The 15726-nt window shown below is 40.1% G+C and overlaps 1 protein-coding gene across 1 annotated transcript; it reads right to left on the minus strand.

Moving 5' to 3' along the window:
* Positions 1-722: 722 nt before the first annotated feature.
* On the minus strand, positions 723-13390 carry LOC141018392 (trace amine-associated receptor 1-like). Its single transcript, XM_073493352.1, has 3 exons — positions 13309-13390; positions 2962-3011; positions 723-1604 (listed from the first exon to the last, which is right to left on the minus strand). Exons 1-3 carry the CDS (start codon positions 13388-13390, stop codon positions 723-725), a joined length of 1014 nt encoding a protein of 337 aa, XP_073349453.1.
* Between the last annotated feature and the right edge of the window lie 2336 nt (positions 13391-15726).

A 15726-nucleotide genomic window follows, 5' to 3' on the forward strand; every position in this document is an offset into this window, starting at 1 on the left:
TATCATACCTATGTATAGTATATGTATTCTACTGTTATTGTATCATTGAACTGTTTTTTGCATTTAACTGCTTAGTGTGACCCTGACCTTGGGAACCCACTAGTTGTTGCAGGTTTTTCTATTTCTTATTTCAAGTGCTGTATTTTTATAGCAATCTCTGGCACAACAATTTCCTGCATTCATACAGTTATATCTTATCCTATCTTATCCCATTTTATCTATAATCTCTCCCATGAACTCCAGCCTTGTCACATTACCTGAGGGAGTTTATTTAATGAAAATATATACTACCCCCAATCTTGTCAGTGTGAGTCAAAGTCAAAAAAGTCAAGTCAAAGTCAAAAAAAAAAAAAGAAAAAAGAAAAAGAAATACTCCTTAAAATGTTAAACTGCATGATGATACACTGTAGTTAACAAAATGCACATGCACCAAAAACACAAAATACACAGGAAGTCACAAAGCTTTTGCAGGCTGCCACTCAAGTGGCACAATCTTGAAATCTAAGCAATAATACATGTTCTGTTATTGGGTTAAACTGCCTAGTATGTAAAAAGAGACTCATAGCCTTCAATCCAAAATGTTTTAATTTTATCCTTGCATACCCTTGTGATTTATCCATAGAGCCGTTATGCCTTTATATTTCTATTATTTTTATTGGCTCAGTATACTAAAATGGATTGACAGTGTGCAGTATTGAGACATTTCAACACTACATTAAATTTCAAAACAAACTTGAGTGAGTAAAATCACCTTGGAATATTTTTCCAGAAATTATCATTCTAAAAGCTGATCGGAACCACCTGTAAAAGAAAGCATATATGAATGGATTCAGCATTGAATTTGACAATGTAAGCCAGTTAAGTGTTTCAATCACAGGAACGGGTGGGGCTTTATAAGCTAAAGGCTGAAAAACAATACAAAGAAAGTAAGGAATCATACATAAGAGAAAAACTCCCATAACTATAGCCAGAGTTTTGGTGGCTTTTCTTTCCATCTTACTGACAATAGCTCCAGACTTTGTGCTCTGACAGGTTGTGTTCTGGATGCTGTTCACCTGCGTCTGTGCAACCAGGAAAATCTTCAGATAGATGCAGAGCATTATGATTGCTGGGAGATAAAATGAGAAAACAGGTCCCATAGTGTTTGCCAATACAACATCAACTGAGCACATTTCTTCACAAGTTCCTTGGCTGAATCCTGCAAATATAATTGCAGTTCCAATTAAAACAGAAATACTCCAGCTCACCAGGATCATGATCACAGTAACATGGACATTTATTTTAGTTCTGTATGTCAGAGGCTGACACACTGCATAATATCTGTCTATGGAAATACAACATAAGTTAAGAATAGAAGATGTGCACAGTGATACATCAAAGCTGTCTCGTATTTTACATGATAAATCTTCATGATACAGACACAGGGTTATAGTGAATGCCATGCTGAAAGGAAAAACTACAACTCCAACGAGCAGGTCAGCCACTGCCAGAGACAGGATGAGGTAGTTAGTAGGGATGTGGAGCTGTTTAAAGTAAATAATGGAGATTATTACAAGAAGGTTTCCACATATTGTTGCAACAGATAATGAGCCCAGGAAAATATACAATATTACACATATTATGGAAGGGTTACTTGTAAATACATAAGTTGTGTTAACTGATTCATAGCAGGGATGTATGTCATTGATAGTATAAGTCCAATTGACAGTCAAATCCATGCTTCCTGATTTCTACAATAATTACCTATGGTATCAAAAAGATATACAGTTTTCTCAGAAAGAACCTTTCCCTTAAGCTTTTTTCCTCGCCAAGTGACACCTCAATACAGTACATACAAGGGCAGTGTTGTATATCCTTAGTCACTAAGCCACTGTGAAGAGCCTTGTGACTTAATACAGTATTTATCAATCCCTATCCTATTACCAAAATTAAGACAAACTTTGGTACTCCAATCAGATGTAGGTACCTACCTCCTGTTTGGAAGAGACGCAAAGACAGAAATAATGAGTAATGTTATACCAATTGTGTGTGTGTGTGTGTGTGCGTGTGTGTGTGTGTGAGAGAGAGAGAGAGAGAGACAAAGGAAACTACAAACAAAATGGCATGCAATACCCTGAGTCTGTGTGAAGCATAACTTAAATACCATACACTTAGCTGTGTGGCAGAGCCAACTACCACTAACCTGATGAGACGGTGATTACATTAGCACTTGAACAGTGAACAAACCACACAGATTCTGCACATGTAGATTACATTAAACAGAGTTAACCAATCCTATACTTCGTCTTGCTAACATATGTTCTATAGGCCTACTATCTAGGCCCAGTTCATATTTAAAGTCTTTAAAGAAAAAGGTGCTGGCAGTTCCTTAGCTGATGCTGGTGTGTCAGACACACTGACCAATAACAGCTCAAAGCGGGGTCTCACCTAGGTGTGAAGACCTGGGGAATTTTGGGGGACTCAGTTCAGTTCACAGTCCAGTTAAAATTCCACCAGTGGCGTCATTAGGCTTATTTTAAAATATTCTTAAGCCCCCTAAATAATTTGGTGTTTTTATTAAATTTTTTTTTTTTTTACAATAAAGTGCCGACATATTCAATATAAAGTGGCCAGAATATGAGTTTAAATAAATAATCATATAACCTGTCATTATTCACTTAAATATGATCATGAATCTGTCATCTGTAGAGAGACCCTTCACTGCATCGTTATCCAATCCATTCCACGTTTTCCCTGTGACCTTGCTTGCACTCACTACCTGCAGCGTGTGTACCTTGCAGCACACAGAGCCGACTAGAACAGCATGAGGAGAAGAACGTGAATGAAGAAGAATGGATATAAGAAAGTTTTTCAAGAAAGTAAGTATTCATCACTGCTGGTAGTAACAATTAGTTAGCTCCAGCCCCCAGCTAACAGCAGAAAGTCCCATGTAATTAGTGAACCGAGTGCTCCCTGTTTGACAAATAAAAACCTAGCTTGCACACTGTAGACAATCTCTGTGCACGTCTCACCTTTGTTGTTTTGCGGTCAAAAGTTACATTCCAGCTTTAAAAGAACGCTGCTACTTAGCTAGCTAGTTAGTTTGAAATGCATTGTGAAGGCCCTGGTTGTTTATAGAGTTAAAGGAACACTAGGTAGTTTGGACTCATTACTACCACCAGCTGTTTGAGAAGCGCAATTATCTGTTACCAATGTCGTAAATACTGTCGCTGTATGAGCATCCCTGGGAAAAATAAATACACGTGAATTTGTTGACGGAGCCGGCGAATCACGAAATCGTCTGAAACAACCTCAATCGAGTGTCAACAACAAGCTAGATTCAGAGATAGCAGTTGGTAGTTTGTTAGCATATAGGCTGCACAGCACAATAGCATGCTAGAATTATTCTCATACCGAGTTGGTTATAGTGATTGCACCGACTAAGTTACTTCCAAAACACGACGCTTGGGCGTGAATGTGTTTAGTAACGTCTGAAAATATAACTGTGTTTTCTGGAGTTACTAAATACAATCGCAAGTTGACGTTGTGTTTGGTGTAATAACTACAACCAACTCGGTACGACAACAGTAAGTAGCATGCTAACGTTACCGATAACAACAATCGCCTAACGTTACCTCCCGACCACACTGTTCAACAATTACGTTGATTATCTGCATGAACCAAGGAATCTGCAACTTTTCAAGACAAGACGTTCATAGTGTTTTAGTAAGTTAGTCATCGTTTACAGTCACTACATGAAAACGTGCACGCTATCGAAACGGACAGCATTAGATTATCTCCCGGCTTTATTACGGTTATAAACTGTGGACAAATAGTGCCCCAGTGAACACCACATCACAACAAATCAACGCAAAGTAAAAGTCGGTAAGATAATAAATATGTATATATGTAATATATGACTTACAAATCCAGTAGCATCAAGGCTAGGTTGCCATCAGTCTTGAAACCCATTTCTTACTCAGCTCGTGCCACCAAGTGTAAGCTGGTCCAATATTTATCCGTGTCTGGGCTCTGTTCTATCACTTTCTCTTTTTCTTTTCTTTGCCTCCTCAGACAATACCTTCTTGGCTTTTTTAGCTGGCTCGGCCATGGCGTTGGTTCATGAAAAATCCAAGTAGCTGCTGGCTAAATCCACCAACGAATAAATGTGTGATGTATGCCCTAAAGCAGGTCGCACTAGATGCCTTTACATCAGATAGCTTCCTACCCACTCTGTGAAGTTACATAGTGCGGTTTCTGCCGTTGCGACCACCCTCGGGCTGGAGAGACATCACCATTCATCCTATTAACATTTTTTCTACCACTTAACTGAGTTTAGAAACATTATTTTAAGGTCGAAAAACTACCTAGTGTTGGTTTAAGTGTGCACTCTTTTTACCATATACTATCTTTGGGGTGACTTCCTTCCGGAGCATCAGCTGTGTTTCTCACTTTACGCATGGATGCACACCGTGAAACAGGAGCTGAGCTCATTCACGTATGATTATCATCAGTGGATAATAATAATAATACACTAATAATAATCACTCCACCACCCCTATTGACCTGTAGGAGTCAGGGCAGAGGAGCACAGGGAGTGAGAGGGGAGAGACCTCTACTGGAAAGGTGAGTCTAAAGGATTTCACAGGATAGAGTCATTTGTGATGCAGACAGTCTTGGAATTTTATGGAACTCAATATGAATTTGAAATATGAAACATTTCAGTCAAGGTGCACCATATAAAACTTATTTAACTTGAGCTTTTATTGAGGAGAGTAATGATTAGAAAGTGGAGAAAGCTATAGATATATATATATAAAAGCCAAATTAGCCTGACCCAAATATTTATAAAAACAGACGGCATTCTTTGATGCTTCCACCCACCAAGTAACTCGCAATTGTAGCCATGTTATTTAAAAATAGTGTACTTGGCTTACTTCTGTTGTTAAAGGAATAGTTCACTCTAAAACAAAATTCAGTCATTATCAACTCACCCACATGCTGATGAGAAGTCCAGTGTAGTTTCTTATTCCTCAAAGTGCAGCTGGAGACCCGCGGGGGTACTAATAAATAATTTCTCAGTCTTTGTTAGCTGTCTGTGAAATTTTGTGCTTGCACACTACGTTCGCTCACATCCTGTGCATCTCTTGGGGGCTAAGCCTCCCCTGTCCTTAAAACCTAGTGATGCCCCTGAATTCCACAATGAACAAATTCATCTGTGGATCTCAACATACTGATAAAACTATTAGCAAGCTAGTCACAAAAGAATGGCAGAGAACGTGCAGCAATAATTTCCAACTAACATACTAGCTTGACAGCATTGAGTAATAACAATAGCCATGTACATTGTTTACATTCATTATGATTATGTTATTATATTGATTATGTTGTCTAACATGTGAGTTAGACATTAGGTAGTTGCATTTGGTTAGCAATGATAAAGATGTGCTGCGCTCACATTACAAAGCCTCTGAGGCTGTTGTCCAAAGAACATCCAAGCAACAGTGACCGACTGTCAGTCAGCCACTAACTGAGTAGCACACTTTTTTAGCGGCTAATGTTCGCACAAAGCACACATCCCCTGAGCCAAGCTAACCCTGTTACCCAAACCTACAGTAGTAACAAAAGCAGTAGTTCCAATTATGACCAGATGGCTTGTAGCAACAGCTCTGACAGACTTCTCCAAGTCCACAAAAATCATGTTGATTAGATGGCCAAACACCCATGAATCCCTCAATAACCCTCTACGGATGAAGGGCTGGTCTACTGTTCCAAGACTAGGATGGACTCTCCCCTGATCCTCAAAAATAAGAGGTTCGCCAATTGGTGGGAACAACTTTCCAGCAGCCTGCCATAACCATTCCCAGGAAAACTGAGCGGGGTACTCTCCCTGGCCATGCAACCCTGTGGAGGCATATCAGCAAAGACAGCCCAATATGTTCCACAGCATGAATGTATGTATCTCAGAACCACACCTGGGGCCAAATGTATAAAAGTCTGTGTACATTCAGAAGTAGAAATCTTGCATACGCAGTCTTTTCATCAGATTTACAAAACCCTGTGTATGTCTGTTCCCATGTGTATTTTCCTCATACATCTCAATCATCCTGACATTTTATGCACGAGCACGAACTCTCTGACCATCCCCACAATTCACTATAAATGGCTCTAAACACGCCCCAAATCACCTGGTTTGTATATAAAGGGCCAGAATTTAGTTTAGTGTTAAGGAGAAATGTCAGAAGCAAAGAAGCCGTTGAAAAACAGGAAGCGTAATTTTATGGGCCATGAACTTGAAGTAATGATTGATCAAACTGACAGACGAAAAAGAGTATTTTTTTGGAGGCTTAGGTTCTGGCTTTAGCAACACAATGAAACAAGTGAAATGGCAGAAAGTGACAGAAGCGGTGAATGCCGCGGGTTCAGAGCCACGGAATTTGGAGGAGTTACAAAAAGTGGTCGGATTTCAAGCGAGAGGCCGCGAGGCACATCTCCGCACACAGTGAGAGTTTGCGAGTTCATGTAGGAGAGGGGATCCCTGCACTCTCCACTTGATCAGCAGTCATCATCATGGGCCAGAACATCAGTATGGTCCTTGAAAACTCATTCTAGCCTAAATTGCACATTGGCAGTCTCCTCTCACAACACCAAAGCAGCTATTGTGTCATGTGGCACAGCCATTACGCACAGCTACAGCCCTTTACATGTAGTGCTGGTTACACCTGAAGGTATTCTAACTCCCCAATAATACAGAGAAATAATGTTTATTTACGTATATAAAGATCATGTATTTATTTGTTTATTTACACAAGGATCATTATCATAATAACTACCATAATGCATACTGACAAACATATTTACAGAAGGCAGTAAAAACAAGAGTAACAACTTGTGCATTGCTGTGTAATCATAGTGAAGGGTTTTTTAAACTATAGATGTAATCCTAACAAAATTTTGTGAAAAAAAAGCTCTAAATAAAAGGTCACACTAATTCACACTTTTCTTATATTTGATTATTGCAACATCACAATAATCAGACTGAAAAGACATCAGCATGGTACAGATGTTTCTCCTTTAATATGACGTGCTTGCCACTGCGTTTACTGCGGTGACACTGCAGCGGTAAACTGTAAGTCGCTTTGGACAAAAAGTGTCTGCTTAATGCCCTAAATGTAAAAGGGGGGGCTGCACTTGATAACTGTAGATGCTAGGTGGTAGCAGAGTGCTCAAATCCTGATGATGACAGTAAAATCCTGATGATAGGATTTCAGTCTAGTGCTGAATGTACTCCTGTGGCTGAACACCACATCATGGAGTGGATGAGAGCCATTGTCCAAGATGACATGTAACTTGGACAGCATCCTCCTCCCTGACACCACTGTCAGAGACTTCAGCTCCACTCCCATAATGTCACTGGCCTTGCGGATCAGTCTGTTAAGTCTTTTTGCTACCCTCAGGCTGCTGCCCCAGCACACAACAGCATAGAGTATAGCACTGGCCACCACAGACTCATAAAACATCCTGAGCACAGTCCGGCAGATTTCTCTGGAGAGTATCCTCTGTTCTGTCTTGTTTATAACTACAGATTTAGTTTTGCTGCTAAATTGAGCCATGATGTTTGCTACAGTGACATTACTACGTGCATGTATGAAAGGAAACCTCAAATGACTGAAAGCAGCCTCTCTAATCATTAAAGCACAGTGTACATGCGTTGTGAACCTGCCTATGAAAGTACATCTTACTATATGAATACTGAGCCCTCTATATAGCAGATTAAACACTTAAACACTGATATTGACTTTAGATCAAGGGCCCATCTTACTACTGCAAACTCTTTCTGCTGCTCCGAGATGCGCCAGCAAAGCACCTGATCACTCTAATACCAGCAAAGACATTTGTGCTGCGCTGTGTGCCACTTCAGCCGGCAAAAAAGATGGGCCCTGATGCTGGAGGATGTCTGCAGGTTATGTTATTAATATGTTCCTCATCAAATATTAATTATTTCACCCATCCATACCCTATCCCCTATTAATCAGAATGACCTGTCCAGTCTGATCAGAGGACTGAGATCCATGCACCACATTACGCACACAGAGAAACACTGCAACGCTTGTCCTCCTCCAGTTAAATAGAGCATTTTTCTCATATACGATCAAACGGAGTTGTCGTCATCGTCTGTACTGATTATTGATCACTATCGCTGTGCTGATCAATGAAAAGAGAGCAAAATCCATGCGTATGGATTGTGAGTCCAAGAGCACGGTTTACAAATCCGTTTGCATGGATTTCCACATCCAGTTTTTTTTCTACCATGTCACCCTAGAGGGGCTTCATAGATACGGACTACATCAATGGGGAAATAAAACGAGGGAGGAGAGAGAACATCAGGGCCCTGAAGTGTTCATTGTAGCCTGGACTGCATGTGCCAACTAGTGGTTGTTGGTGAGCACTGCAGCTAATGCAAAACCAGCTGGATAAAATAAAAGTCCCCCCTCCTTTTCTGCCGTGTCGCAGCACCTTTAATACCACGGCAATGCATCATCTGAAAGGAGAGACATCAGTACGCATGGTGTTAAAAATGTGTACCAGTAGGCACATTCTCTCCCTCTGTGGACTTTTATACATTTGGAATTTTTTTTTTTTTTTTTTTTTAAGTACTTTATTTATTCATTTTCAAAACATCCAGGTACATAACAACCCAAACAATTACCCCTTCTTTCCCACCCCCCTCCCCCAAAGTAGGTTAGGGAGAAAAAGAAAGAAAAAAGACAGATAAAAGGATAAAAAAAGAAGAAAGAAAGAAAAAAAAAAAAAAAAAAAAAAAGGGTGAAAGTTGTACTCTACTGTATTACAGTTTCTATGGCCATCCATGACTGTATACAATTATATACATTTGTGTAAATTATGGACAAATAAATACTCAAACATAATCAAGAAATCAAGGTGTCATGAGGGTCCTCTCAGCTGTGTGATGTGATCAAGAAATGGTTGCCATATTTGATGGAATCTGTCTGATTTTCCTAATAACTCAAATCGAATTTTTTCCATATATAAAATATTTGAGAACTCAGTGAGCCAGGCTTCAAAACATGGGGATGTTTCTTTGTTCCAGACTTTAAGAATAATTTTCTTTGCAACAACCATTCCATACTGTATTGATAAGGCTTTCCAGCGACTAAGAGTATCAAGCTGGTGAGACCAGCCAAAGATACCTGTCTCTGGGTCTGGCGTGAGATCATATCCGTAAACCTCAGAGTAGAAATGGAAAACATCATGCCAAAATCTACCAAGTTTGTTACAAAACCAGAACATGTGTGCCAGTGTACCATCAGTCTGTTTACATTTTACACATAATGGTGAAGTGGATGCATAGAATGAATGCAGTTTAACACGTGAATAATGGAGTCTATGTATAACCTTATACTGTATTAGCTGATGTCTTGAATTAACTGAACATGTATGTATGCTATGAAGACATTTACGCCATGCATCTTCTGAAATGGTGGTACCTATATCCTTCTCCCAGGACTCTCTCAGATATTGCGTACTTGGAGCAGTTTGAACTGCAAACACATTTACAAACATGGACACCAGCTTTTTGGTCTCAGGTTTCTTTGTTATAAGAGAGTAGATTTCATCTGGCGAGTTATAGGTTTCAAAGTTTGAGATGTTTGCTCTAGTATAGTTCCTGATTTGCAAGTATCTGAAAAAGTGAGATGCTTGTAAATCAAATTTTCTTTTAAGTTGGTCAAATGAGGCAAAAACATTGTCAATATACAAATCTTTCAGAGTAACCAGACCTTTCCCTCTCCAGGAAGAGAAAACAGAATCTGACTGAGAGGGGCGAAATGCATGATTGTGACAAATGGGGGCAAAAATAGAAGTGTTAGTTAAATTAAATGTTTTTTTAATCTGGTACCACACCTTTAATGAATGTTCTACTATAACCCCAATCCCTTTAAATGGTCCAGGCCTTCTCTTTGCTGTATTGAGTAGTGCTGGGAGGGAGGTACCAGTGACGTCCTGTTCTATGGCAAGCCATGATGGTGTAGTAGCATTAAGTTCTGTCGGATAAGCTTGCTGCCAATACACAAGTGCTCGTGCATTAGCTGCCCAATAATAATGTTGAAATAAAGGGAGCGTCAGTCCACCCAGTTCCTTTGGCTTACAGAGGTGCTTCTTACTTATTCGATGTGGTTTGTATCCCCAAACGAAAGGCATAGTGATTGAGTCCAATGTTTTAAAACATTTTTTAGACAGAAAGATGGGTACATTCTGAAATATGTATAGGAATCTAGGTAAGGTCACCATTTTTATAGCATTAATTCTGCCGATCATTGACATGGGCAGTGTTCGCCAAAGTTCAATATCAGTTTTAAGTTTATCAATCAGAGCCTTGTAGTTCAGTGTATAGAGCTGATCAAATTGTTTGGGGATTGTAGTGCCAAGATATTTAACCTGGGTGGTCCCCTTTACGGGTAGATTTCTGAGAAAGTTGGGATTTAAGTCCTCACTCAGAGGCATAAATTCACATTTCTGCCAGTTTACAGTATATCCTGATAGCTTACCAAAGGTTTTAATTTGATCCAATAAAGCTGGAAAAGATTTTTCAGGCTGCGACAAGAACAGGATCACGTCATCAGCGTACAACGCTATATAATGATCTAATTTACCCAGATGTATAGGGATAATTTTTGGATTACATCTAATACTTATTGCAAGGGGCTCAATACACAAAGCAAACAATAGAGGGCTTAGGGGGCAACCCTGTCTAACACCACGGTGCAGGTTGAAAGGGTGAGATCTGTCTGAGTTGGTAAGGATTGATGCAGTTGGATACGCATAAAGCATCTCTACCCATGAGCTAAAACTTTCACCCAGGCCAAATTCTCTGATTGTTAAAAGCATGTATTTCCAATCTACCTGATCAAATGCCTTGTGCGCGTCAAGTGTAAGTATTGCAGATTTTGACTTGTTTTGTTTGCTATATACAATATTCAGTAATCTACGGACATTAAAAAAAGAAAATCTCCTGGGAATAAACCCCACCTGGTCTGGGTGTATAATAGTTGCAACATGTTTATTCAATCTATTAGCTAGGATTTTGGAAAAGACTTTGAGGTCACTCCCGAGAAGAGCAATAGGCCGATAAGACGATGGATCAGTCTGATCTTTATCTTTTTTCAATATTAAAGAGATGTTTGACGTATATAATGAGTCTGGTAGTTTTTTATTCCTTATCGATTCTTTAAACATTCTCAATAATAGAGGGGCCACATCATCAATAAATGCTTTATAAAAGTCAATGCCCAGGCCATCAGGACCAGGTGACTTTCCACTCGGAAAATCCTTTATAGCCGTGATAACCTCCTGTAAAGTAATTCCCGCATTGAGTTCATTTTGTGCATCACAGTCTATTTTAGGAAGCGAAAGGGAGCGCAAGAATTGAAGAGTATCCCCTTCTGTTGCGGAGGTTTGGGATTTATATAAATTTTCATAAAAGTCCCTGAAGCACTTATTAATTTCAACAGGGTCTGTAACAATAGAGCTTTAATTTCGTGAATAGCCCTGCTAGCTTGTGCTCTTCGTAGCTGGCGTGAAAGAAGAGGGCCAGGTTTATCTCCCAATTCAAAATGTCTGTGCCTCACTTTCAACAACAAAGTATTAATTTGTTGAGAGAGAATACAGTTATATTCATGCTTTAACTTAACGATTTCCTTCAATAAAGGTGAGGATGGAGCCTCTCTATACTGTTTTTCAAGGAGGGTAAGCTGTGGATCTATAACTGATAATCTCTGTCTCCTCTGTTTTTTTTGTGCAGTTTCATAGGATATGACAAAACCTCTTATCACAACCTTAAAGGCCTCCCACAGTGTTGAATCTGAAACATCACCTGTATCATTAAAAGCTAAATAGTCCTTTATCGAAAGCGAGCATTTTTCCAAAAATATTTTGTCATTAAGAAGACTTGGATTGAATCGCCAATTATAGTGTGGTTTTTTCCATCCGAAGTCCATGCCTACAGAAACTGGGCTGTGGTCTGAAATTAAGATATTGTGATATTTAGATGACTTAATAAATGCTGTCAACTTAGAATCAATTAAGAAGTAATCAATCCTTGTGTATGTATTGTGAACTTGTGAGAAAAAGGAATATTCTTTCCCTGTGGGATTGTGAATCCTCCTGATATCAAGCAGATTAAGCGACTTCATTAGATTATTCAGCATATTTGTGGAGTCCGAAGGATTAACTGGGCGAAGTGAGGACCTGTCTAAAATGGTGTCTAAGACGCAGTTGAAATCACCACCTGCAATCAAGTTGGTTGTTGCTAGGTCAGGTATCAGCCGGAAAACACCTCGAAAAAACCCAGGGTTGTCAAAGTTTGGTGCATATAAGTTAAGGAGGGTAACGTGAACAGACAAAATTTTGCCAGTCACAATTATGAAACGACCATTTGGATCTGATTTAGTTGAAATGTGTTGGAAGGGAATATTCTTTTTGATTAAAACTGCCACACCACGTGCCTTGGCTGAAAAGGTTGACTGAAATATTTGTCCTATCCAGCTACACCTAAGTTTTGAGGCCTCTGTGTGTCTAATATGTGTCTCTTGCAGAAATAAGATATCAGCATTCAAGTCACGTAAATGAGAAAATACCTTGGCTCTCTTTGATGGGTTGTTTAAACCTCTGACATTCCAAGAAGTTAGGTTAACAATGTTATTCCTATGATCATTCGTTGGGCCACTCATGACACCGCTACCACATAAAAAAGGAAGATGCCATTGTATTCAAACAAAAAAAATGAGTACAACGTGAACCAAACTGATAGAACATACCCTTCGAACTCCCTACTTTGCCCCCCCCTCCCCCAAAAAAAAGGGTAATATAAACCCCACATGGCAGCGGAGCTGCTGAGAAAGGAGCCTGTACATGCGGTAAAGCACCTAGCAAAGCAAACTAACATTATCCCCCATATCAACTCCTTGCCACTCTCCTGTAAGTGAATTATAAACCCTCCTTATAAATCAGGTAATATGCATTTTGAAACCTATTTTCAAAAAAAATTAAGAACAAGAGACAAGAGTAACAAATGTAAGTAACAAAGAGAATTTTAAAGACTGCCTTTTTCCCTTTTTTTTTTCCTTTTTCTCTTTTTTTTTTTTTTTTCCTCAAAAGCGCATAATGTCTAAGATATGAGCCAATCATAGTAGAACTGACAGCAATAACCAAAAGTGACCTTACACATACGTCATAATGTTAAGGCAAACTATGTGAACGTAAAGTCTGAGTAGTGCAATTATTGCAAAAACACGTTGGCTTTTGCCTCACCGTTCATTTTGTCCATCCATAGTGAGAATATCCACACCTGTGCAGGTAAGCCTGGCTCTTGATCGAGTCGCACTGGCGGCATCCGGTCACTCGGCGTTGCCAGCTGCTAAAGGCTGTATGTGTCTGTCAGCGTAGGTGGCTGCCTCTTTTGCTGATTCAAATATCTTGGTTTGACCAGCATGAGTAAAAATCAGGCGTGCAGGAAACAGGAACCCATGGCGGATACCGGCCTCCTTAAGTTTCAGTCGAACTGCATCAAACTCCTTGCGGTCCTTCATCACTTCTGCTGTGAGGTCTGGAAAGATGCTAATGCGCTGCCCCTCGTAGTTTAGCGGACCATCGTTGCGAGCCACTCGGATTATCTTCTCTTTCACGGTGTCGTGATGTATCCTGGCGATCATAATGCGTGGTCGGTTGCTTGGAGCGCCGATGCGGTGGGCACGGTCCACTTTAATCCCCTGGGGGAAATGCGCGGCTCCGAGGAGTTTAGGCAGCAAGTCAGACACAAACGTAGTTGGGGAGCCTCTCTCAATTTTCTCTGGCAGACCCACAATTTTAATATTTTGTCTCCTCGAGCGGCCCTCTAGATCGTTCACTTTGGCTTTCAGGAGTTTGTTTTGTGCACACAGGTCATCGTGGCTTTTTTCCAGGTCGGCCAGGCGTCCATCAAACTCACCGTGCCAGTCTTCCAAGTTTATAATGCGGGAGGTGTTGGAGGCGACGGCAGTTTTAAGCCCAGCGAGAGTTGTCTCCAAGTTGTCAAACCTCGCGTTCATCGAGTTTTCCATCCGTCTAATGGCCCCCAGGATGGGCGACAGAGAGGGCTCCTCGTCTAGTGCATCTGTTATAGCATGCACAGGGCTGGTGGAGCCAGGTGAGCTAGCGTTAGCATTAGCAGGCTCGATCGACGGATTGTCTTCAGTCTCTGAGAGAGACTCTGGTGTTTTTGGAGTCGGTTTCCTGGTTTTAACCATTCTTCGAGATGTTAGAAACAGATTTCACCGTCAAAAAGTGCAGAAAAGGAGAGTTAAATACTTATATCAAGTTGTAGTGGAGGAGCTGATGGAAAACACAACCTACTACATGCTGGCTCTCTAGCGCCCCCCATACATTTGGAAATTTGCGTGGAAAGTGGCAGTGTAAAAGATACGTACCAGTACACACTAACTAAGCCGGTAGATTTTTTTATACATTTGGAAACCTGCATGGAAAGAAGCGTAAGTATGTTTTTCGTGTATACGCATGGTTTATACATTTGGCCCCTGGTGCCTTCCTGATCCTCGCAGTTCTCTTTTCACTGCTCAGAGTTCTCCTCCCCTGCTGTCCCAAGGACGTAGGTTTGGTTTTGATATTGGTGGAGACAGAGTACATCACAGATATTGAAATGCGAAGCGTTTGCAAAGCCTGCCCTGCTGGGAGGTTTCTAGGTGTTTGTTGGCACCAGAAGGGCAGAAAGAGAGCGAGGAAAGCAATAACGCAAATGAGGATACAGGGCCATAAGTGAACAGCACAGCTCAATGATCAACACCACTGAAGGTTTATTTTTTTATTATTTTTTTTGAAAGGGCAATGACCATCAAGAAGGCAGTTTAACAGAGACATCATAGTGGTGCAATTGTCAACAATAACAAGTACTGTAATCACAAAACAAGAAATTCTTCACACAAATTTGTCAGTTGAATGGAACCTGAAGGACACATTTTAAGGCAGGTACTGTTGCCTTTCCAAACCAATGATCTGTACATTTGTATTTACTACGGCTGTCAATCCATTAAAATATTTAATCACGATTAATTGCATGATTGGCCATAGTTAACTTTAGATTAATCGCAAATCCCAATTTTTTTTATCTGTTCTATATGTACCTTAGAGGGATATTTTTGAAGTTTTTAATACTCTTATCAACATGCAAGTGGACAAATATGCTTACTTTATGCAAATGCATGTTCTTTTTTTATTGCAACAATCCAAAACAATGACAAATACTATCCAGAATATTCTCCAGAATAACCTCAAAGGTACTGCATGCTCAAAAAATATGCTGAAAGCATAACATGGAAAACTCAAGCCCAACAAGCAACAACAGATGGGCATATTGACTTGAATGTAATGTTCCTTTGTAATATGAACACAATGCAGTGTCCAACTCCAAGAAAGTTTGTTGCATGTAGAGTTGTCCAGGCATCTCTGTTGCAAACAATCCAACATAGTCTGCCTTTGGTGAGGGGGAGGAGGGCTCTCTCTCTCCAGCAAGTGGTAATTGAGACTTGACATACTCTGGCGGTAACTCAATTCACATCGACAGTAAATGCAGATAACCTTGATCTTGTTGAGAGAAGCTGCCATTCAAAAGACCCTTTTTCGTTATCCATTTCTGCTCAAGGTTTGTTTCTGCTTGCCATCCACAACGTTACTGCT

Source organism: Pagrus major, chromosome 22 (assembly GCF_040436345.1).
Source record: "Pagrus major chromosome 22, Pma_NU_1.0".
In the NCBI taxonomy this organism is placed as follows: Eukaryota; Metazoa; Chordata; class Actinopteri; order Spariformes; family Sparidae; genus Pagrus; species Pagrus major.

Bases quoted from the DNA above. Each gene is read 5' to 3' on its own strand.
- LOC141018392 (XM_073493352.1), bottom strand. From the start codon at position 13,390: ATGCCGCCAGTGCGACTCGATCAAGAGCCAGGCTTACCTGCACAGGTG. The intron at 3,012-13,308 runs GTGAGGCAAAAG...AAAACAACAAAG, and splicing joins ATGGATGGACAAAATGAACG to GTGAGACGTGCACAGAGATT. The intron at 1,605-2,961 runs GTCAAACAGGGA...TGTGTAATATTG, and splicing joins TGCAAGCTAGGTTTTTATTT to TATATTTTCCTGGGCTCATT.